The 25,441-nt window shown below is 38.3% G+C and overlaps 1 protein-coding gene across 2 annotated transcripts in view; it reads right to left on the bottom strand.

The window, feature by feature from the left end:
- Positions 1-3,407: 3,407 nt before the first annotated feature.
- The window catches only part of NEIL3 (nei like DNA glycosylase 3), a 46,312-nt gene continuing 24,278 nt past the window's right edge, over positions 3,408-25,441 (bottom strand). The window contains 6 exon segments of one of the 2 annotated variants that reach the window (NM_001034490.2): positions 3,408-3,765; positions 5,111-5,285; positions 11,249-11,666; positions 13,117-13,286; positions 18,877-19,043; positions 20,782-20,856. In NM_001034490.2, coding sequence (NP_001029662.1) covers positions 3,583-3,765; positions 5,111-5,285; positions 11,249-11,666; positions 13,117-13,286; positions 18,877-19,043; positions 20,782-20,856 — 1,188 coding nt within the window. In that variant the 3' untranslated portion in view covers positions 3,408-3,582. 2 annotated transcript variants of the gene reach the window in all.

The raw sequence follows: 25,441 nt of genomic DNA, 5'->3' as shown, positions 1-25,441 counted from the left end.
TGAGTTAGCCTATAGCAAGCCAGCTTTCTTAAACTGGAAAATTAGAAATAATAGGAACAGATTTCATGGGGCAGTTAAGAGGATTAGATAAAATAATCTATGGAAAGTGACAACTGCTGTCACCACATAAAAGTTCAGAAACAGCAGCTCTTAAAATCATCATTTTACCTTCTATCTCATTTTTGGCTTTCCCTGAATTATGAAAAGCCTTTGTATTCACAGTATAGTGGTTTGAAATATCAAGAAAAAGGCAGATAAACTCCAAAGGGATGAACAGTAGCAGACCACACAGCAGCTTCCAAAGATTCAGCACAACGATACACCAATGTAGGACCTGAAGGCTGACTGTCTGGTTCTGGCTTGGGTGATGTGGGAACCCATGCTGTTGATGGGGACAACAAAAACAACAGTTCCCTTCACCCGGTGACATGAGGAGATGCAGGGGCAGTGGCTCCTGCCCTCTCCCCTCTGAACAAGATGTCCCAGAAACACCAGACAGCCCAGGGATCACCTTTTCTGCCTACAGATAGCACCAGAGGGCTTGATGAGGACTCAGCAAATCCAGAATAAAGCAGGCCAAAACTGGACTGAAAGGGCTCTGAAAGTTTATCTGCCTCTGGGAATAAAGCCCAAAATTTAAGTCAGAAACTACACACTCAGCTAAACAAAATGACTGCATGTCCTATTTACAGAGGACCAAGTCTCCTAACATAATAACCGAACATTAAAGAGTCTCCAAACATTAATAACCAAATACTTTTTATACAATTGAAAAATCATCTGTCCTGTTCTGAACTGAAAAACACACATCTGAAGGAGAAAAGATGCTCAGCTGATGGACATTTTAGGATAAATCAAGTATTGGGATTATCTGACAAAGATTTTAGAGCAGATACCATAAATGTGCTTCTGGAATCAATTATAAATTATCTTGAAACAAATGGAAAAAAATGGAAAAACCTCAGTAAAGAAACAGAAATCATAAAAAGAGAACCAGGTAGAAATACAGGAATGAAAAGAAAAAAAAAACTGAAACAAAAATTTTAGCTGGACGATCTCAACAATAGAGTGATGACCAAAAACAATAGTCAGTGAACTGGAAGACAGATATGTAGGGTTTACCCAGTTTGAATTAGTGGAAGAAAGAAATAAACAGAGCCCAGGAGTCTGCGGGATAATAATAATGCAATGATCTAATATTTGAATCATCAGAATCTCAGAAAGAAGAGTGTGAACTAAAAAAGTACTCAGAAACAGTGGTTGAATATTTCCTAAGTCTGATAATAGGTATCACACACACACAAACATACACTTTTCGTAATTAGAATTAATATGGAACCATTCCACACAAAATGTAGAAAACTCACAACTGAATAGCTCCTTTGATCTCTTTGGGCTATCATCATGTCTACATACATTATAAATCTTACAAGATTATATTTTTGCTTTAAAAAATCCCATATATTATAATGAAATTAAGAGACAAAGGAATACTTTTTTATTCAGATATTTGCCATTTCAGAGTTTCTCTATTGCTTCTTGAAGATTTGAATTTCTACTTGGCATCATATCCATTTAGCATTTACTTCACTGAGCAGAGTTGTAATAGCTGCTGTAAGATCTTTGGTGGGTAGTTTCAACATCTTGGTCATCTTGGAGTAGGTCTTGGGTGCTAAATCTTTTCTCTGAATCTGGGTCACATTATTCTGTATCTTCTTATGCTGTATAATTTCTATGGAATAGTGAATGTGAATAAGAAGTGGTGGAATCTGGATTTGGTATATTCCTCTGGAGAATGTTGACTCTTGTCTAAGGCAATTGATTTTATTGGATTCAAATTGCAAATTCTCCTGGGCGGTAGATAAAATCTTGGTTCAGTTGGTGTATCTTTAGCTGCTCTATACATGAATGTTGTTCAGGGATCATTCAAGGTCATGGGCAATTTAAACACAGAACTTAGGGCTCCTCATCTCAAAGTGTCTTCTGAGATTTCGCCTTCTCAGGAGTTGTTGTTGCCCAGACCGCCTGCTGGCTCTTCAAGACAGAAAGATAGTGGGTTGAAACTGACTTTGTTCCACTCTCAGGATAAAAACTGTTTACCTCCAGCTAGTCTCTTCCTCCAAATTTCACAGCCTTCTAGAAGCTGTCTTCTTTTGTTCATTCTCCAGAATGTTTTATTCCAGAATCTAGAGCTGGGTTCAGTTGGAGCTTACGCCTCAATGGAAGCAGAAACCTCCCTGAGGTTTTCATGGGAAATTTCTTTAAAACTCAAAATTAAGTTTGGAAGAATGACCTTTTTTAAACACCCATCCTTTTCAATCAAGATGCTGTCTTGTCTAGACATGTTTCTTTGATGTGTCAGTAAAATTTTCTTCATATAAATCTTGCACATTTCTTACTAGATAATCTCTAAAATTACTATTTCATTTGCCTATATTTCCTCATAATTAGTTGCTTTGGGGGACTAGAATTTATGGAATCCTGGTTTGCAATAGGCCTTACCCCTTGTTGTTGTACAATTAACATGTAGTTACTTTCTGAATGCACACCTTGTGTCCTTCACATCAGTCACTAACACCATCCATGGCCCAATTGAGCTCTAAAATTACCCTGTTACACGATTAAGATGAAGATCACTGATCTTAGGTTGGTTCTGTGTCTCTTCAGTGTAAAGTTTAAAGCACATGGTGATGAAATATGCTCTTTCCTTGTTAGTAATTTTGTATGCTGTTAACTTCCAGAGTGCTGCAGGGACTATTTGGTTTTAGAAGGGGCGTGAGGTTCCAGCCATCTTCCACGCTATCCTTTAAAATAGATTGAACCAGCTCTGAATGGAATTTTCCATAAACATGCAGAAATGCATTGAGATTAATATTTTTCTTTTCTTTTGGGAAGTAATTATACCTAGACTAAATATTTTAAAAAGAGGGGAGTTAAAACTAGAAATTAAAAAAATAATAGCACATTAAGCTTTTGAAATGAACTTAAGCAATTAACAGGTATTAAATCACGAGCAGAAAAGTTTAAACCAACTTCTCTTTTAAAGATATACAGATGACTTCTTTTCTTAAATGTTACTTTTATATTCTGAATCCCCATAGCTTTTCACGAAAATGTGTTTGAAGTTATACATGTGTTCGGCATGTCTTTAGCATCTTGAGGAACTTGATGTTTGTTGAATAGAATAAAAAGAAAGAAAATATTTTCTATAAAGAAGATCCCATTTCTTACATTTCACTTAGGAAAACAAGAAGTTCCTTTAATCATATATTATGAATAGTGGTGATACATGAGAAATTATTCATCACAGACAGAATACCACATTATTTTATTGAACTGCACACTCCTCTCCTGAAAGAAAAAAAAAAAAATTACTGCTTCCCTAAAGAAGTTAAAACAGACCAAGAGCATATTAAAAATACTTTATTGTCATAACTAAATAGGTTAAACATACATTATAAATGGAATATATTGTATATTTGATGAAACATATAGCATTCATCAAGCAAAAAAAAGAAATATACACAGCTTTTGAATGGAAAGATGACACACTTAAATGAATAGCTCTCAAATACTAGAAAATTAGCAACCTGGAATAATGTTTATTCCTGGCCCATTTTGTGCCCACTGGAAAAAATTGCACTGTTTTTCCTTCCCAAGAGGGCATACAAAAAAATTCTTTCCATTATTTGGTCCAATCTTCAACACTGTTCTCATGATGGAGCGTTTGCCATGGTTGCAGAATGGGAAGGACAAATCCGCCCACTAGAGAGAAACAGATTGTAAAGTTTAGATGCAGGTAGACTGATGAGATGTACTTGATTAGTACTTTGTTGTTTCCACTCCTTTTCCTACTAATCTGACATTGTAAGATACATGTAAGTCATCAGTTATTGCCCTTTAAAAGCTTTATATCCTATAAGTAGCTTCTCTAACAAATTTGCCTGAACCACACGAGAAATTCTCATAATTCCAAGTCTCCTTCTTCCAAAGGCTTACTTACAGAAGTTCCTTCACTTTTTTGAAAATCTCACTGTAAAGCAAATCAGCAATGTTCCTGCTATAGATCTGTTTCAGTTCAAGCTATTAAGATCAAAGATTTATTATGACTTTAATACTAAACTTTCTTACTCTCTTAGGAAAAGAATCCAATACAGAATTACCCAGACTAATTACTACCAGATTCCACTGTATTATTCTTATCGTTATTAATTTTGGCCTCAAGAGAGTTACCAAGAAGACTGTGATGAATATTGTTAATATTTTCTCCAGTAAGTCTATACAAGCTTCTAGGGGAGATGTGTACATTGAGTAGGATGGAGTCACATCTCCGGCAGGAGCTAGGCTCTGAAATCATGATCACATCTTCCCTGGGGAATTCCTTAGGAAGGCACCACACTGAAGACAGATAACTCCTCTCTCAGTAAGCCCAACCAGCAAACTTCTGCTCCAGCACTGAAACAGATTCGTCTTTTCTTTCTCCAGTTTTTCATCAGATAAAGCAGTTGGGGAGAATACGTATCTTTAAACCTTAAGATGACAGTCAGCAGCATGAGGCTCACAATGAGGAAGGAAGCAAGACTGACCTAAGGGACCCAGGTTCCTGGCTTCTGTCTCATAGTCATTCGGAGGGACAAACTCATAGACTGAAAGGCTGGGGAACCACCTACATCTAAACTGTTACTGTGTCATCACTTTTTTTGGCTAAGCCTGTGTAGTAGGAGTCGCCAAGCTTATTGTAAACCCAGGGCGTGTAAATTTGTTTCCCAGGTACCTCTACTCAATGCATAAACCAAAGGTCTGGATGTCACTCTGCAGTCAGGAAAAGCAAATACCTATCTTGGATTATCAGTCCCTGGCGACTCCATTACTTTTCTCTCTGTAAACCAAGGGATACTTCTTCCTGTACTGGTGGTTACAAATATACTCTAATAATGGAATAGCTGTCATTGAATTAATTTTTCCTTTTGGGATGAACACCTTTGAATTTTAACACCAGTATAGCTTTTATATTTAAAGATAAAACCATAAATGGACAGATATTTGCTACATATTAGTGGCCTAAGTATTCAGTGACACAATCATTGAGCTTGATGAATCATACACGTACTTCAAAAAATCCACATTGTGCTTCTCTTGCTAGAGGACAAGCATAGAAGTGCCTGCCCTTGTTTTCTCCACTCTTCCTCACCACTCGGAGAGCGCAGGGGCGGCCGTGTTTACTGCAGCGGGGACTGCCGGCATTTAACAAGCAAGGACCATCTGTCATACTGCTTTGAAGTTCACTGTAATGACAGGTTACAAAATAACTGCAGCACGACAGGGCTAAAAGGGATCATTCACACCACCTCACCTCCACATTAGAATCCCGCCTGTACAGAGAAATGGTGCCAAAAAGGGACCGTGGTCAACTTCACTTAATTACATACACTCCTGCTGCTGCCGCTGCTAAGTCGCTTCAGTCACGTCCGACTCTGTGCGACCCCATAGACGGCAGCCCATCAGGCTTCCCCATCCCTGGGATTCTCCAGGCAAGAACACTGGAGTGGGTTGCCATTTCCTTCTCCAATGCATGAAAGTAAAAAGTGAAAGGGAAGTCACTCAGTTGTGTCTGACTCTTACGTCATTCTAATTCTTGGTTTTCCCAGGTAATTCTAATTTACTTCCAAAGGTACCTATTTATGCAAATTTAATTTAAATTAGACATATAATTCACATTTCTCAAGAATAACAACAGCTGACTTGCACATCCAATCTTCTTAGTTTTCATTTGTGACATTTGTTTATTTTCTTACCCAACATGACTGGGTGGCCACTTTTATTTCCCCTAAAATATTCTCAAGTCCAATAGCCCCCTGACCTACAAACGAGCAAGAGTCACAATTTTCTCTAATTATTTTCTCATGGGTAGCAGACTGTCATCAATGGCTCTGACAAGGCCAAAGAGATCACTCTTTCTACTGCCCACTCTAAAGATAATTTTCTATGCTTTGCTTTGATCAAGGCTACATAATAGTTGCAATCATATTTCAGCAGGCTGCTGCCAGAGCAGAAACGTGTATTCTGTAAAGCTAGCAAGGAAGCTTTATTCTTCCCCATGATTAGATCACGAGCAGCTGGAGGTTATCCCAGCATACAGTGTATAAAGGTCAGAAGCTGGCCTTCCACTGTATGTGGAATTTTCTCTTCAAAAAGGAGCTTCATGATTTAATTTTTATACTTTGCATATTTTTAATAATGCCTGTATAACAGTCTTTTTAATAAACCAATTGAAGAGAAAAAGAGCCCTTATTAAAACCAGAAGCCCTTTCCCTAATAGCCCAATTTTTAATTTTTAAATGATATAGTTCTTCCTTTCGTTAATTTCTGAACAAAATACCATTCTCAGGTGATTTTTTAAAAAATACTTATAAATCCTAAACTATATGCTTCACATACTCGTTCCTATAATATCTCAAGGCATCATATCTAATCAAAATGTTCAGAGTGTGAGATATTTTTTCCAGTTTCAAGTGAGATATAATTGACATACAAGGGATCTTTAATTTGTGATGAAGTTGGTCTACACTTGTTTATAAAAGACATTTAACTATATTGCTTTAAATGGACTCAAACATCCTGAGGGTAGTTTCTGAAGCTGTTTGTGCAGCGGCATCTATGAGATGAAAGCAGCTGTGGGCATTGTGAAGAAACTGTTATTATGAAATATTCCTCCAGCAGGTATTTTGTTGGTAGCACTTTCAGTGTGGGGGATGGTGGCTTATCATTTAGAATCACAGGGAACACTAACCAGAAATAAAGAAGGCGAGGGCAAAAGACTTCTCTTTTCCACCTCCTTTGGTTTCATCAGTGCCTCCCAAAGAGTAAATATTAAAATGTTAACTCCAAGAGAAGCTAAACATTTGGATAGTGGTCGAGACGTTGAGTAAATCAAAGCAAGAGGGCAATAAACAATGCTCACAAAAAATTTAGAGGAGGAGAAAATAAAGTTAAAAATCTTAACAGAAGGAAATAAACTGATGCTTTCTTTAAAAAAGTACACACATGCAAACGTAATTTTATTATTTGGAAGGCTGGGGTTAACAATCAAGCATTTTTGAACCTATTTGCTTCAACCTAGAAATCTCCAGCTTCACAAATCCAGGGAGAGGTTTAGATTCCCTTTCTTAAAGCTATTTTGGAGAGGAGCATGGTGGAAGATAGGATCAAGGTAGGAAGGAAAGACTCCAGTGTCTCCTGTAAGTTCCTCATTTCTGTCTTCCATTCCCTTTCTTCCTTAGTACAAAGATAAATTAAAAAACACCATATGCTATCTTATCCCGGCCCTCTGAGTGTGGTCCATTGACCAGAAGCATCAGGATTACTGGGCAGCTCCTCAGAATCATCGGCCTCTACTCCAGATGGCTTGTAGAATCAGAACCCCAGAGACTGAATATACACACACTACATGTCAGAGTACCGAGTTACTGCGACCAAGAACCCACAGGCTCCAAAGACACACGACAAATCTTCATTTCATGATAACAAACATTACCCAGAATAATTAAATGTTCTGATTAATTGAAGACATTTCAGTTTATTGAGACAATTAAGCGTTTCCATTAACTGAGGACGTTCTGGTTCCTCTTTCTTTCCATCATTACTTTAAAAAGTCTCAGTAATGTAGCAAAGCGTTTTCTTGGGTAAACAGCATATGGAATAGTTTAACTTGTTTTGATAACTAGGACTGTTATCTTAAATATTAATATTGGATTACAAATGGTCAGTGGAGGAGGGCATGGCAACCCACTCCATTATTCTTACCTTGAGAATCCCCAAGGACAGAGGAACCTGGAGAGCTACAGTCCTTGTGGTCGCAAAGAGTCGGACACAACTCTACGCCTAAGCACGGCATAAATGGTCAATATAATAGATCAGGGTTGGTGAATTTTTTCAGAAGGGACATACTTTTAGGCTCATGGGTTTTTTGGTTTCTGTTGCAAAATATTCAAGTCTGCTGTTTTATCATGAAAAGTAGCCAGAGAGAATATGTAAACCAACCAGAAACGGGATTGTCTCCATAAAACTTTACTTATTAAAACTGGGGGTGGGCTGTCTTTAGCTCTGCTCATTGTAGTTTGCTGAGGTAAAAGTCATTAAATCAAGTGTAATGCTTATAATGCACAGTAGGTTCTCAATAAATACTTAATAATAAACACTGAACATGTTCAATAAGCATTGTTCAAATAATATTAAACAGATCAGAGAAAAACTATTATCAAGAAGGAGGACATTACCAAGCACAGGTTTTAATTTTAAAGTGGGTATTTTTTTCAATGACCAATTTATCAAGATTTAACTTATTATACAGATCAGGTGATTATAATAAAAATATTATCTAATTTTTTTAAATTAATCAGCCTCACTGAATGTATATTTTGTAGTTCAGTAGTATTTCAAGGCAGAGAAGGCAATGGCACCCCACTCCAGTACTCTTGCCTGGAAAATCCCATGGATGGAGGAGCCTGGTGGGCTGCAGTCCATGGGGTCGCTAAGAGTTGGACACGACTGAGCAACTTCACTTTCACTTTTCACTTTCACGCCTTGGAGAAGGAAATGGCAACCCACTCCAGTGTTCTTGCCTGGAGAATCCCAGGGACGGGGGAGCCTGGTAGGCTGCCGTCTATGGGGTTGCACAGTCGGACACGAGTGAAGCGACTTAGCAGCAGCATTTCAAGGATCACAACAAACAAACAGAGGTTAAAGGACTCATCCTGGATGTTCCCAGGTGACTCTGACATTCTTGGGGACTGAAAACCCCAAAAGGTGACCCAGATGCATGTATAAGGTGTCAGTGCTTCACTGGTGATTAGAGGTAGAATTTGGCAACCCTGATGGCAGCAGACTGATTTTATTCCATTTCTCTCATCTACATGAGCCTTTGTATCAGCTCAGGAAAAACTTCAACCTAAAACACATGTATGATTTCTTTGAAGTGGTATCACTGTGTTTTGCTCTGTATTTACAATAATTGGATCAAAGACTTAAAACTGTCTAACAATCATTCTTAACTGCTTAAAAATTGGTTCAACTATCTAATTTATAATCCAGTAGCTGGATTCAATTCAAATCTGTCTAAAGACCAATTTGAAATCTGAAAATATGCCCTGTCAACATAGCATGTATCATGTGGTGATGAGATCAGTAATTAAAAGAACAAAAGGCAAATTAATTACCATATAATTATTAAAGAAAAAATGAACTGGCTATCACTTCTCTGAGTGGACCACCTGCTTTAATCCTATTATGTTGTGAGCTTCTGCTCAGCATCTTGTCCACAAGATGAACACTGTAGCTGTCAGACAAGGAGAAAAATGAAATAAATGACAGTAATTTGCAATTTATTCCTTGTAAAGTAGCTGGGTGCAGAAGGGCTGCTGGGTGAATGTATTTCATCACTTGACATTTATTCTGCTAGTTGATCTTGATTGATTTTAGAGTCGCATTCCTAGGGTTCTTATATTCAACACATTCGCATGCAGCAGTGTTTCTAAGTAATGCTGTGTGCGTGTGATTAATCATATGACCCTATTACTAATGGCTTATGAAGAAATCATTTAAATTTAAGGTTACATTAATGTTTTTTAAATCCCTAATTCATTAGTTAAATTGTCTGAGATTTTCTACAAAGCACTAAGGAAATAAAAATATGCCAAGATACTTCATCTGAGTATAAAAACAGCCACAATATTTTTAAACAATCACATCTGCTTCTTTCCACTTATGGGACACAACAAAAAAGGCTATTCAAAAATTATTTTCTTTCAGGAAAGCCTCCCAACTCGGACCCTCTTAACTAGCTCCTTCATGAACTTTCATCATGAAATGTTAATTAGCGTTAAGTGAAGAGATGGTGTACTGAATGAGCAGTTAAAAGTTTCCCCTCCCTAACTTAACTCAAATGTCTCTATTTTATGAGTATTACAGACAAACGTCAAACAAGTTATAATAAGTGGTTAGGAAGAACAACAAAAAATTAGCTAAGAATAATTTATCAAGATGAACTGGTGGTAAATTTAGAACCAGTATGGGGAACTGGAGATTAAAGCATCTATTGAGCAAAAGTCATCTCAGAATTCTGTTATGAAATAAGTTACAAGGACTCCCGCAGGTTACTCTAGGTGTGTGCACCGGTGGTCCTTCGCCTCACTACCCAGAGGAAGAATCTTTCCATCGGCAAAGACACAGCTAATCAGAGGAGAGGGTGGAAACCAGAATCCCTCCTGAGATTACTTCAGAGCCCACCCACAGCAGCTCTTCCCCTGCTCATCTCCCACTGGCAAGAAGACCAGTGGGAGATGAGCTTCACTTCATTTAAAATACTCTTCCCTTCATGCAAAGATGCTGGATACACAATGTCTGCTTTCTGAAGGAAAAGAAAATTGTGGAGAAAAGTCTCTCCCTGACGGAGTTATGGTCATCAGGAGCCCCAGACAAAATATTAAATAAGGCTGGAGAAGAACAGTAGGAGGAGCTGCCAATAATCATTAAGGAACAAGGATGACATTGTTAAAGTCACTGTATCTCTGGTGACAGCAATTGGTGTCTTCTCCTGAATGTAGAGCTAGTAGTCTCTTAAAAACATATGTGGTCTGGTAGTATTCATTAACTGGAATTACAACCTTTTAATTTCATGTCCAAAAGTAGTACACATGCTCTTCAAGCCTTTTTGGTTGAAACAATGACTGCCACTCTCCTTGGCTGTTTGAAATACAGCCACTTTCTTTAGCAGAAATGTCACTAAAAATGTCTCAGAGCCCTCTCCTTTAGAACAGAGGACATTTACTAAATGAACAGTTTCCCTTTTAGAAGAACTATCTTTCATTGGAAGAAAAGTTAAAAAAAATAAAATAAAACACTGCTAACAGTGGAGACTGATAACCAGTATGACTGGGGGGGATTTAATTATTTGTATTCATACTTTCCAATATTTCCAAACATTCTGTATTAAGCATGTATATAGTTAAGTCAGAAAAACCAAAACCAAATTTCCTATGGATGGAGGAAATTCTGTTTTTCATTCCCTTCCCTTCTGTAGTATTATAAGCTAGAGGAAGAAAGGGATGCAAATTATTGAATACTGTAAAAGTCTTTCTGGGTTTGATTTACATTTCCAAGATCAATTAGGCTTCCTTAGCAACGGATGATTCTTCTTCATCCTTAAGACTTAATGCAAATACCTTAAAGACCAAGGTGAGAAGCATCATACCTGTTAGAAAATCCAGGGTTGCAACTTTTAAGATCCGGTGATGAGTAGTGGGTTGTTTTTAATTTTTTATGTGCTGGACTAAATAATTTATACTGAGAGCAGACTACAGGTGATATATTTACTTTGTCAGATGGTTGACTTCTACAGTTTGTTCTCTCCTTGGAGGTGTTCAGTGTATCACTACCACACACGTTAGGAGGAGGGCTTGGAAACTCCCCGTCCGGTATATGACTGTGGCTTTCTTCTCTTTCCAAAGCACTGTGTTTATTGCTGAAATCTGTCAAAACAAGAGTTGTAGTTCCAAATGCAGTTTTCCTGTTGATCTTCACTTTTGCCTTTGATTTTCCAAAGCTATTACAAGGGTATTTCATTAAGTTGTTAAAGACAATAGGATTTCCTTCATTCCTGAGTACTGAATCTGGAAAAAGAGACAAGTAATTCTATAGTATTCCTTTAAATACACTGACTATTTGAAACATCTTTTCATCTGATTAAAACATTCAGTTCATTTATTACAGTGACTTAATGTATATAACTAATAATACAAAGTTAGCTTGAGCAATCCAGAATTAGCCACCTTCTGATTAGGAAATAAAGTATTACATGAAGTGCAAAATTTCAACAACTTCCAGGGACTCAGAGGTGGGTTTAATAAAGATTTATATTTATTATGCTTTATTTTGTGTTTTAGCATTTAAAGGTTATTGAGCTATCAATTTTGCAACTATCAGACCAAATATTAATGCAGTGTAATTAAGAGGGGACATCCCACAAAGCTTTAGATCAGCAGTTAGAGCCTGTATCTAGATCATCAGGAATGTGTCTGTGAATGACAAGAACAAGTGAAAGGCTCATTACAAAAAAGTAAAGATGAATTACAAAGATTTACATTTATTAAATATGTTTCAAGAAAGCATCTTAAAATTTTAGAATATGTACTGTAATTTGTTCTAAATTGCTCTTGAGATATATGCCTTTCATATTCAGAAAAAATAACAAGAAAATAATTAAGATGTGTAAAGGCATTTCAGAATGTCAAAATAAATGTGAAAATCTAAGACTGTGATTTTCTGAGGGCTCTCTGTTGAATGATACTGAAGAAGGGAGGGCCAGAAATAGGAGACACAGTTCCTTCTGCTCCCAGTGAAGCTCTGTAAGGGGTGATGCCTGCCTCTCTGGCCCAGAGAACAAAACACAATATGACAGCTCACACAATGTGGGGTCCAGAAGTCAAGAATGAACTTTCTCCTCTCTAATTGAAGAAAGAAAGAACACAATAGAAGCCACATCAATGAGATGGTTCTTAATCACAGGTTTCCTCTGAGGTTTTACATTCTCTGAACGCATGAAATTGTGAGCTATGAAGAGTTATTTTGAAGGATTTGAATGAAATCAGTACAATTGTCTGGGTAAAGATTTTAATAACAAGGGGTAGGAGGGATAAAGAAAGAGGAGAAAATTCAGCATTTTTCTATTCCACCTGCAAAGATATTCTTACAGAAATCCTCCCTTTCAATTTATGAACCACTTGGACTGAATAACAAATTCAAAAGTTGCTGAAATCTGCATAAAACAAAGCTTTATTGAATAATTCATTAGAAACAGAGAACAGATGTGATCGTCTCAGTTTTTTGAGATACAAAGTCACATACCATGTCTTCCCTCCCTGTTTAAAAAAAAAAAAAAAAAGCGCTCAACAGAATATTAGCATGGTTTACATGCAAAGGCTGGCAATTCTTTTAAACCTTTCAGAAAGAAGGCATTTTAGTTAGTTGTGAAATATCAAAATGGAACAAGATATATACTTGACTTTGTGTAATTTATCCTCTTTGAAATGGCAGGAACTCAGAATCAAAATTCAGTCTTACCTGCAGGCCTTGAAGTCAGGCAAGCATCACATGTCTTAGAAGACGGCTTATTTATTAGAGTACAGACCTCACATGTCCACTGCTCTTCAGATTTCTGGGCCACACAGTCCATAAGATGACGCTCTCTACTAGAAGGCCAATTGACTGTGGTGTTTCTAACTGGCAGCATGCTGGAAGAGAATTTGTCCTAAAGTTAATCATTAACACTTTTATTACGGCCTTGTTCTTATACATTCTGAGTACCCGAAACAATTACAGAACCACTAATACCCAAATGCTACACGCTTACTATTGGTTAGAAGTTCTATGTCTCAGAATGTTTTCACTTGGGTCCTGAAGATTGCTGTTAAAGACAGAACTAACAAAAGACTTACAGTCAAAGAACTGTATGTGTGTATGTGTGCTTTTAAACCAACTAAAAGCAGTTGACCTAACCACTAGGGAGCATTTCTGAACTAATTTTTAAAGTAAGTGGGACTCTTCCTGAAGCAAAACTATCTTTATCCAACCAAATTAGGGAGGGAAAAAGTTATGTAGAAATTAAAGCAATGACGGTTAAGATGAGAAAAGCTTCACATTTACTTTGTGTGCCTCTGGAATTTCTCAACAATGTCTACTCAGCACTGTGGCAATTAGTTGATCTACAATCTATTATGATGGGAAAGATATCTATACTTAACGTTATTTCCCTTCACATAAAACTCTCTCATGTTGATATCTAACTAAGAGATTAGTAAGCAAACAGTAAAACCAACCCCGATTTTTGCCCACAGACGTAAACTATGACTCTCTACCCTGAATTCCTAATTGACTCTGTATCGTTAAAGGAAGGGCCTTTCTAAGCTCTGATATAGTCCTGCTCTGTAGCACGTTTCTGGGTCTACAGAGCACATCACATGGCTTAGCAACCAAGGCAGTGGCATGGATTCCTTTCATGTGTCCAAACATTAATATTGAACAAAAACTCTTCCAGTAAAGGCTTTGTACCTTACATTTCACAACATGACTTCTTTGACTTTCAAAGGTAGCCAGCCTTGTCTCCTGTAATATATTGCTCCCTACATATAATTATAACAGGTTTTAAATTCAGACTTGTCTGGTAAAATCATAAATAGCATAAGAAAATCTGAAAGTGAGACACATCTCATTATGGTTCTTTTATCTTTACTTACCTTGACTTTTAATGCTATTCAATATTTCTTATCCCTCTAAATCAACTATAGTTTAATAAATTTAAAAAATATTTCTTATTCCTATACTATATCAGACCTTCTAAAGAATTTACTTGACCTAATCCCTGCCCTCTACTGACTATGAGAGGCAGCAGCATCATGCATTTATTCATAATTAAGTAAAGCACAAAAAATTTAAATAACCTTCAGATTTTTAATGTGCTCCAACTTTTCACCATTTTCATTTTCTATCCTATAAATTTACCATAAGAGGATATTTATTGTTACATACAGAAGCTTTGGAAGCATTTTCTCCTAACTGCTCCATGTCTTAATAATCTAGTAATAAATTATTTTCAGTTTCCAGTTGGACAGTTCACCAGAACTTCAACCTTAACATGTCTGCAGTAGGCTGAATAATGACCTCCAAAAGATTATCAGAGTGATCTCTTAATCCAAACACAAGTGTCCTTAAGAGAGAGTGAGGCAGAGGGAGATTTGATATATGCAGAACCGTCTAGTCAAGGCTACGGTTTTTCCAGTGGTCATGTATGGATGTGAAAGTTGGACTGTGAAGAAAACTGAGCGCCGAAAAATTGATGCTTTTGAACTGTGGTGTTGGAGAAGACTTTTGAGAGTCCCTTGGACTGCAAGGAGATCCAGCCAGTCCATTCTAAAGGAGATCAGTCCTGGGTATTCTTTGGAAGGAATGATGCTAAAGCTGAAACTCCAGTACTTTGGCCACCTCATGCGAAGAGTTGACTCACTGGAAAAGACTCTGATGCTGGGAGGAATTGGGGGCAGGAGGAGAAGGGGACAACAGAGGATGAGATGGCTAGATGGCATCACGGACTCAATGGACGTGAGTTTGGGTGAACTCCAGGAGTTGGTGATGGACAGGGAGGCCTGGCATGCTGCGATTCATGGGGTCGCAAAGAGTTGGACACGACTGAGCGACTGGACTGAACTGAACTGAAGGGAAAGATAGAGACTGGGATCATGTAGTCACAAGTGAAGGAAATTAGAATTACCAGAAGCTGGAAAAGGCAAGGAATGGATTCCCCGCTAGAGCCGCTGGGCTAGGGGTGCACAGCCTGCCCACATTGTGACTCTGGCCCAGTGAGAATAATGCTAAACTGCTGGCACTCAGAACCATGAGAGAATAAACTGCTGCTGCTTTAAGCTATCCGGTTACTGGTAACCTATTACAGCAGCCACAGGAAACTTATACAGATAAAAGTCCAGACCCCCGCCCCCAATCTGCAATCCTGCTGGTTTGTCACATCTCGGTAAATGGCATCACCATGCACTCAGCTGATGAGGCAAGAAACCTGGGAGCCGTCTGTAGCACTTTCCCTCATACCCAGTGTGTCAACACATCCTGTAGGTCCTGCTGCAGAGGCAAATCTGCCAGACACTCAGAAAGCTTCCGTGGCTTGCTGTGTGGTCCTCTGTGGAGGGGGGAGGGGAGCGTGGAGGATGGAGGCGGTTATTCCAGCGGCACGAGGTGGAGGGCACTGTCTGTGGAGTCAGGCCTGGGGTTCTCTCTGGGCAAGGCCCACGTGCTGCCAGCACCACCGTGCATCTGCTCAGTGCCCAGGGACCACATGCCCTGGTGATGTCAGGGAGCAGGTGGACTGTCTCAAACGTCCAATTCAAGAGATGCCGCTCCATTCTTTGCTTAGGGGATGTCATGACCGGGGCCCCAAGTCCGTTCAAACATGAACCATTCACCAGTTACCCAGGAACAGCCTGGTAGAGGGGCAGCTGAGGGAGACCTAAGGGCTGGTGGTCCTCAGAGAAAGGAGCAGCAGCACCATGTGGGAACGTATTAGTCACAGAGTTACTATTCTATTTTCTCTGTGCTATCCCAGCATCTGATGTATTGCAGACCCTAATAAAGTCAACAGCAGAAAAATGAAAAAGTGAGAAAGAAATTATAAAGACTCCAGTAAAGTCAAAGAATAATGCAGTTTCCCTTCATGGAAACAATACTCACACACACAGGTTTTGCTAGTTAGTACGTAAAGAAGAGCCAGCAATACACGCGTACAGGTATGCAAAGTACGGTGTGACCAACAGACTAGAAAATCTGGGTAGGACTTCAGGAAGGACTGAAGTAAATTTTTAGTGACTGAAGGAACACAAGAATTTAGATCATTATGATGGGGACTTTTAATATTTCATTTGAATTTGAAATGACTTTAAAACAAAAAAAGTTTCGTCAATATAAAACGTGCTCAAATGCTCATCCAGACAATGACTAGAATATACTTACTTGTAGAAATCTCTAAGAGTGGGGCAAATATTACTTGTTTTCAAATGCTTTATTATGTACACACTTATTCTGCAATAAGGCTTCAGCTGGGTGCCAACATATAAAACAGAACCAGGTTAGGGGGAAGGGACTTGAGAGCCCAGGACATGTCCAGTGCACCATGCCTCTACAGCTCACAGGTGACTTCCAAGACTCTTTCAGGGAACCCTTGAGGCTTTGAATCCTAGTTTCAAAAGGCCTTTGCTTATTTGACAATCTGGAAAAATGAATTTTTAAAAATTTCAAAAGCTATCAGTTCATAGAAAACAAATACATACGGAATATTAATCACTTATTCAGTAGACGAATATATATTGAACGTCTTCTGCCAGAAACTCTTATACGTTTTTGATCGAATAAATGTAATATTAAAAATAAGAAACCCCTATATTTGTGTAATAAAACATTATCTAACCATATTTCAGATCTCTGATAGTAAAATGGGGTGAGGAAGCTGAAAAAAAGGGAATATAGCATGGTTTAGAGAAAAGTAATTGTTAACAAAAGGTGATGAAGAAAATGAAACATAGGAACAAGGAAGAAAAAACAAAAGACAGCTGGAGACATACTGATGGAGACGTAATGGGGACCTGGACCACATCACTCCCGTCCCAGGGCCCTGAGCTCCCCAGACAAAACGGTGCCTCCGCCCTCCCAGGCCTCCTCACAGACGTGTATTTCCCTGCTTACCCTCCTGTCTCCAACCACCGCATCCTGTTCCCTCTCTGCCCCTTTCCCTCCTACTGTGTAGTTAGGGATACCTCCAAAGCTCAGACCTTGCTTCTTTTCTCTATACTTTTCCAGGGAATCAATCCTGTGTTAATACTTCCAGCAACAACACAGGTGTAACCATCAAGCCTTCATCATCTACCATATATGGATCTGGTCCACATATCCAAAACTTGATTTATCTCTTCCATTCCACCCATCTTTCCCAGTGCTGTAAAGTGAAAATTTCTGTTTGGGGGCTTGGAACTTTTTGCATTACCCCACATATCAAATCTGTCATAATTCTTGCTGGCTTTAGGTGACTATTTTTTCCTCCATTTCCAGTGTCTTGACCTCAGGCCTAGTAACCATCTCTTGCCCATTATACTACACAAGCTTTATGTGTGTTTCTTCATTTTCTATCCTAACATTGCTATAATCAATTAAAAAGTCTTTAATCTACTGATTTAAGTGAGACATGAACCATTCCTAGTACTACTGGTTCCGACCGGTTATCCCCACCCTAACAGTAAAACTAGCTTTTCCTATTTAACAGCGTACAGTCTTCACGTGGCTTGGTCAATGTTACCATCAATGATTTGAGGTTTGTGGCAATGCTTTTCCAATTAAATAATGTCTGCTTGCTCATTTACTTAGCCAAAATTATATCTCTATAAGAAATATCAAATTACACTTTTTCTACGAGATTTTCCCAAGCTTTTGTGTACCTATAAACAGCTAACGTCCCTGCACTCTTGTAGCACTTAATGTGCTTCATGTCTGTACTGATTATTCTGACTTAAAATCACAAATCCTGCAGCTCCTTTATATGGTTAATATTTCACCCAGCCTTCCCCAAAGAGACCTAAGGTGTCTTACCAGGGTAAGTGTACATTGGGGAAGAACTCAGCAAACGTTTTGCAGACTACAGGACCCTAATTCTGAACTGACACCTACTTCAGGAGGCCCTAAGTACCACTGTGCTCCACGGGTCAGAGCAGGGGCTTTTGCAGGTCAGGAGATCAACACAGTTTTAGCTCAATTCTCTCAGTGGAGCCAGCGGGTCCTTGAACCCACCCAGTGGTGAGTTCCCTGCTCTGGAATGCAGAATGGGAACAGACTGACTCAGCCACTGGCTGAATCACTGCGTCTATGTTTAATAAGTAGTTGGTTGCTTCACCAGGAAGACAGCAGTTCTGTAAAGAGAGTTTGCTAATGTTTTCTACTATTAATTAAGAACTCTGGAAAGTAGTTGCATTTTTCCAATTATTGACAAAACTACACTTCCCGGTAATCATTTTATAAATGAGACAAAAGCCAAAGCCTGGATATTAACATCAAACTTACAGCTTTTCTGCAGAATCAGAGAAGGCTCATAAGTCATCTCCAGCTCATTCTGGTTTTTGGATGATATTATTTACTATTTTCTTCCAAGCCTTCACATACTTGTGAGTTCTGTTCTGTTCTTAATAGCCTGATAGCTCTTCAGCCATGTTCTCTTATTAATAGCCCTTTTGTTAAGAGAAGTGGGGCAAACAGTACACTTTAAATTAGATTTCTCACCGTATGTCAACATGCTGAGGATTTTCCTTCTGACAGTGAGGACAGAAATATGTCATTCTGTTATTCTCCCCTAAGCGACACACAGTTATTTTGCAGCAACACTGACCACAATTAGGACGCTTGTAAACCTTATAGTGTTTAGAGAGAGCAGATCCCACTTTGCAGCACTAAAAACAAACAAACAAAAAAACATTATGTTATATACAAAACAGTGTTGATATATTCTTGAAAGTCATTTCTAAAAATGATTTGTTAAAAATTTACATATGTTTATACATATGTCCTCATAACCTTTCTTTCATCTGAGAAAAAGATATTGACAAGATTCGGCAACATTTGTCAAATAAGATTTGTTTGAAGTAATTAAGCCATTATTTTATAACTTATTAGTATTTAAAATTGCTCTTTGCATGGCTTTTTACCCTCTTATCTAAATAGGATACAAAAGTACTATAATTTAAAATGTCTTTCATGCTTTTAAGGTTTTTATAATTAAAAATAATTATGTGGTTATAAGAAAAAGACTAGATTAGCTTTAAATCTGATTATTTTTAGAACACCGAAGCTGCTCACTTTGTTTCAATAGCCAAAAAATTTATTTCTACAGGGTAAAGCTTAATAAGATCATCTTCTTCGCTGACGTGAAAAGGGGCAGTTGTTTTTAATCTTACAGGTTCAATTAAAAAGAAGAAAAATTCAAATGCCATTCTAGCAGCAAACATGTTCCATTTGGCATAAGTTCTATTTCAAAAGACATTGATTATTCTCTGTCACAGTTTTATTCTACTCACATACACATAAAGCTCCTCTAAAGACAATGTTTGGGATTTATATCAGCAGTGTGAAAATTTAAAAGCTCAGAAATACAGCAAATAATAGTACAAGCTGAAAATTAAAAAAACAACCCATAATAATTTAAGCCAAGTATTGAAATACACATCTTAACCTGGGCAGAAAATGGGTAGTTATTTGGAATCATCTTTCCCTAAAAGCACAAGTGGGCATATATAATATTAAAACAGCCACGGATACTTAGGACAGGTATATAAAGCTAAAGACTCATTAACACTTTAGGCCAACTAATGAAGAATCCTAAAATACCTGACTTTGTAACAATAGCAAAAATAAACATTTTCAACATAGAAAATGGAATGTAGAGAAAAAAGGACATATTTATGATAATTTGTTTAAAGATAAAATATGTTTCTGTTTAGTTGCTCAGTCATGTCTGACTCTTTGCAACCCCACGGACTGTAGCCCGCCAGGTTCCTCTGTTCATGGGATTTCCCAGGCACTGGGATTGCCATTGCAAAGGGTTGCTATTCCTTCTCCAGGGGATCTTCCTGACCCATGTCTTCTGCATTGTCAGGCAAATTCTTGATGGGTGAGCTACCAGGGAAGCCCATGCCTATATACACAACTTTCAAAATTTACAGTTTAGTTAGGACTTATTCTCAAAACAGCCTCTGTGTTAAGACAAATATTATCCTATTTTATAGATAAACTAAACCTAAATTAAGTAACCTAAATAATATTAACCACACAAATGGTAAGTGGCAAAATGTGATTGAACCAAAGTCTATATTTATCCCAAAGTATTGACTCTCTCTCTAGACTACCTACCTTTTACTTTTATATGCCCAAAATTAGAACATGAGTCTAAGTAACATGCCAACATACCTGTTCCCCAACTTAGTATAAACATAATTTAATGTAATTATAGTTAGTTGGGACTAACCTTTGACCTAAAATCTTAAGATGTTAATTATGCCCACAACATGTCACTTCTTCCCACTGTGCTCCTACGCTCTTACCCTTAGACGGCTACATAGAGCCTTAACATTTTTGGTGTAATTAAAGGGAAATAAGCAACATTTTGAATAGTTGAAAAATGTTTGCTCTTACCCTGTAAAAAAGGATGCTGAAATTACGTATCATTTTCACAAGGTGATGGATCTGTTCATCTGTTAACTGACAAACCTTAAAACAGAAAAACTGCTCAGGACGGTTTCATAATTTGTTCATTACTGTAGACAGTAGTACGACTTGCCAGTTCTAAGAGTACTATACATAGATTTGAAATATATGCATCTCTTCTAAAACTCATGTATCTATTTAGTGTTCTTAACAGCATTGACCATTTCAAGCACAGATAAATAAACACCATTCTAGAACTTTTTTACAAAACAGAAATGAACTCAGAGACATAGAAAACAAACCGAAGGGGTATAGCAGCAGGGGTGAAAGTGAGTGTTAGTCACTCAGCTGTGTCCGACTCTCTGTGATCCCATGGACTGTATCCCGCCAGGCTCCTCTGTCTGTGGGATTTCCCAAGCAGGATACTGCAGTGGGTTGCCATTACTTTCTCCAGGGGATCTTCCTGACCCAGTGATCGAACTAGGGTCTCTTGCACCGCAGGCACAAAGGAAGCTGCCAGTGGTGGGGTGGGGGAGATAAATTAGGAGTTTAGGATTAGCAGATACACGCTGCTATATGTACAATAGACAATAAGGTCCTACTGTATAGCACACAGAACTATATTCAGTATCCTGTAATAATATATAGTGGAAAAGATGTTGAAAAAGAATATGTACATATACGTGTGTATAACTGGACATGGTCAAGCAGGAAATGGTAAGAATAAACATCGACATCCTGGGAATCAGCAAACTAAAAAGGACAGGAATGGGCGAATTTAATTCAGATGACCATTATATCTATTACTCTGGGCAAGAATCCCATAGAAGAAATGGAGTAACCATCATAATCAACAAAAGAGTCTGAAATACAGTACTTAGGTGCAACCTCAAAAATGACAGAATGATTTTGGTTCATTTCCAAGGCAAACCATTCAACATCACAGTAATCCAGGTGCCAAAGAAGCTGAAGCTGATCACTGCTATGAGACATAGAAGACCTCCTAGAAGTAAAACCTAAGAAAGATGTTTTATTCATCATCAGGGATTGGAATCCAAAAGTAGGAAGTCAAGATATACCTAGAGTAACAGGCAAATTTGGCCTTGGAAAACAAAACGAAACAGGGCAAAGGCTAACTGAATTCCGCCAAGAGAATGCACTAGTCATAGCAAATATCCTTTTTTTAACAACACAAGAGACAACGTTACACATGGACATCACCAAATGATCAATACCGAAATCAGATTTATTACATTCTTTGCAGTCGAAGATGGAGAAACTGTATACAGTTAGCGAAAACACGACCTGGAGTTGACTGTGGCTCAGATCATCAGCTTCTCATAGCAAAATTCAGGCTTAAACTAAAGGAAACCAGGAAAAACACTAGGTCAGCCAGGTATGACTTAAATCAAATCCCATATGCATTCACAGTAGAGGTAACAAATAGATTTAGGGGACTAGATCTAGAAGAACTATGGACACAGTTCTGTAATATTGTACAGGAGACGGCAAACAAAACCATCCCAGAGAAAAAGAAAAGCAAGAAGGCAAAGTGGTTATCTGAGGAGACTACAAATAGCAGAAGGACGAAGAGACGTGAAAAGCAAGGGAGAGAGGGACAGGTACATCCAATTAAATGCAGAGTTTCAAAGAATAGCTAGAAGAGACAAGAAGGCCTTCTTCAAGGAACAGTGCTCAGTAACAGAAGAAAACAACAAAAGGGGAAAGACCAGAGACCTCTCCAGGAAAACTGGAGACTTCAAGGGAACATTCCGCCCAGAGATGGGCACAATAAAGGAAAACAATGCTAAAGACCTAGTAGATGCTGAAGAGATCAAGAAGAGATGGAAAGAATACATGGAAGAACTGTATAAAAAAGATCTTAAAGAACTGAAGTACTGCGATGATGTGGTTAGTCACCCAAAGTCAGATGTTCTAGAGTGCGAAGTCAAGTGGGCCTTAAGAAGCACTGGTGCAATAAAGCTACTAAATGCAATGAAACTCTAGCAGAACTATTCAAATCCCTAAAGGACGATGCCGTCAAGGTTTTGCATTCATTATGTCAGCAAATCTGGAAGACTCAGTAGTGGCCACAGGACTGGAAAAGGTCAATCCTCATCCCAATTCCTAAGAAGGGTAGTAACAAAGAATGTGCCAGCCATCGAACAATTGCACTCATCTCCCATGATAGTAAGGTCATGCTTAAAATCTTGCATGCTGGGCTTCAGCATTATGTGAACCAAGAGCTTCCAGATGTCCAAGCTGCGTTTAGAAAAGGAAGAGGAACTAGAGACCAAATTGCCAACATAGCTGGATTATAGAGAAAGCAAGGGAATTTCAGAAAAACATCTATGTATCATTGATTATGCTAAAGCCTTTGACTGTGTGGACCATGACAAACCATGGAAAGCTCTTGCTGCTGCTGCTTCTGCTAAGTCGCTTCAGTCATGTCCGACTCTGTGCAACCCCATAGACGGCAGCCCACCAGGCTCCTCTGTCCCTGGGATTCTCCAAGCAAGAATAAATGGAGTGGGTTGCCATTTCTTTCTCCAATGCAGGAAAGTGAAAAGTGAAAGTGAAGTCGCTCAGTCGTGCCTGACTCTCAGCGACCCCATGGACTGCAGCCTACCAGGCTCCTCCATCCATGGGATTTTCCAGGCAAGAGTGCTGGAGTGGGTGCCACTGCCTTCTCCAATGGGAAGCTCTTAAAGAGATGGTAATAGCAGACCATCTTACCTGCCTCCTGAGAAACCTGTATGCAGGTCAAGAAGCAATGGTTAGAACCTGTATGGAACAACTGATTGGTTCAAGATTGAGAAAGGACTACAACAGGGCTGTCTGCTTTCACCTGCTTCTTTAATCTGTATGCTGAGCACATTATGAGACATGCCAGGCTGGATGAGTTACAAGCTGGAATCAAGTTAGGAAGGAGAAACATCAACAACGTCACATGTGCAGATGACACCACTCTAAAGGTAGAAAGCAAAGAGGAACTAAAGAGCCTCTTGATGAGGGTGAAGGAAGAGAGTGAAAGAGCCGGCTTAAGACTAAATACTAAAAAAAACTAAGATCAGGGCTTCAAGCCCCATTACTGCATGGCAAATAGGGAACAGGTGGAAGTAGTGACAAATTTCCTCTTCTTGGGCTCCAAAATCACTGCGGACAGTGACTGCAGCCATGAAATCAGGAGATAACTGCTTCTTGGCAGGAAAGTGAAGATAAACCTAGACAGAGTGTTGAAAAGCAGAGACGTTACTCCACCCGACAAAGGTCCGTATAGTCAAGGCTAAGGTCTTCCCAGTGGTCATGTACTGTTGTGAAATCTGAACCATAAAGAAAGCAGAATGCCAAAGAATTGATGCCTTTGAACTGTGGTGTTGAAGAAGACTCCTGAAAGTCCCTTGGACAGCAAGGATATCACACCAATCAATACTAAAGGAAATCAACTCTGAATATTCACTGGAAGGACTAATGCTGAAGCTGAAGCTTCAGTATTTTGGTCATCTGATGTGAACTGATGACTCATTGGAAAAATCCCTGATGCTGGGAAAGATCGAGGGTAGAAGGAGAAGAGGGTGTCAGAGGATGAGATGGCTGAACGGCATCACCGATGCAATGGATATGAACTTGGGCAAACCCCAGGAGGTGGTGAGGGACAGGGAGATCTGGTTGCTGCAGTCCACGGGGTCGCAAAGAGTCGGGCATGACTGGGCGACTGAATAACAACATAACTGAATCACTCTGCTGTACACATGAGACTAACACAACATTGTAAATTAACTATACCTCAACTTTAGAAAAAGTGAAAATTAAAAGAAAAAGAAAAAATACCATTCTTATTTATAAACTTTAATCCTAAGTTCAAGTATTTATTGAATATCTACTTTGTATGGACATCTTCAAAGCCCCAACATTGCCTATCACAGCCACCTTGAAAAGTTTTGCGGGGGATAAAGAGGAAAAGAAAAAAAAAAAAGACCACAAAGAAAGAGGGGAGGGAAAAACAAGCAGAGGAGTAGATGACCACCAAAGTCACTGTCAAGTTTTAAAAAGATATGAATTTATAGACATGCATTAATACTAAAGTACTTGTTAATACATGGAAGAACTCAGAAACAGACTTTACTGAAGATTTTTTTTGTGCATAGCCTAGTATAAATCTCCGGGTTCCCCTTGTAGAATTAGTTATCATTTGGCACATGTAGTTTCAACAGCAATTCCAGAACAAATTCTTCCTGATGACTCACTTTTGTTGTGTGTAATGAATACATTTTTACACAATGGAAATAGATTTATCAGTGCCTAAAATCTAAAACTGTTTAATCAACAAAATCCTTCTAAAAGTAAATATTATCTATTTTTTCATTTATTTAAAGCTTAAAACATATGTATTATACTTCTCAAACTCATTTATTTTTTACCACATCTTATGTACTATGTTCAGTCATATCTTAAAATGCTAAACTATACTTTTTCAATCATTATACATATACTTTTAGGGAACTAATAGCTTACCATTAATTTTTAACCTACAGGCATTATGGGCAAATGATCTCCTACTAGATGAATAGCTGGCTAGATATAGTGATAAAAAATAAATTGCCAGTTTATCAAAGATAATAACAATGCTCTGGATAAAAACACTCAG

This window comes from Bos taurus, chromosome 27 (genome assembly GCF_002263795.3).
Source record: "Bos taurus isolate L1 Dominette 01449 registration number 42190680 breed Hereford chromosome 27, ARS-UCD2.0, whole genome shotgun sequence".
NCBI lineage: Eukaryota > Metazoa > Chordata > Mammalia > Artiodactyla > Bovidae > Bos > Bos taurus.
Note: the sequence above shows the minus strand (reverse complement) of the source record. Positions and strands in the feature narration are given on the sequence as shown.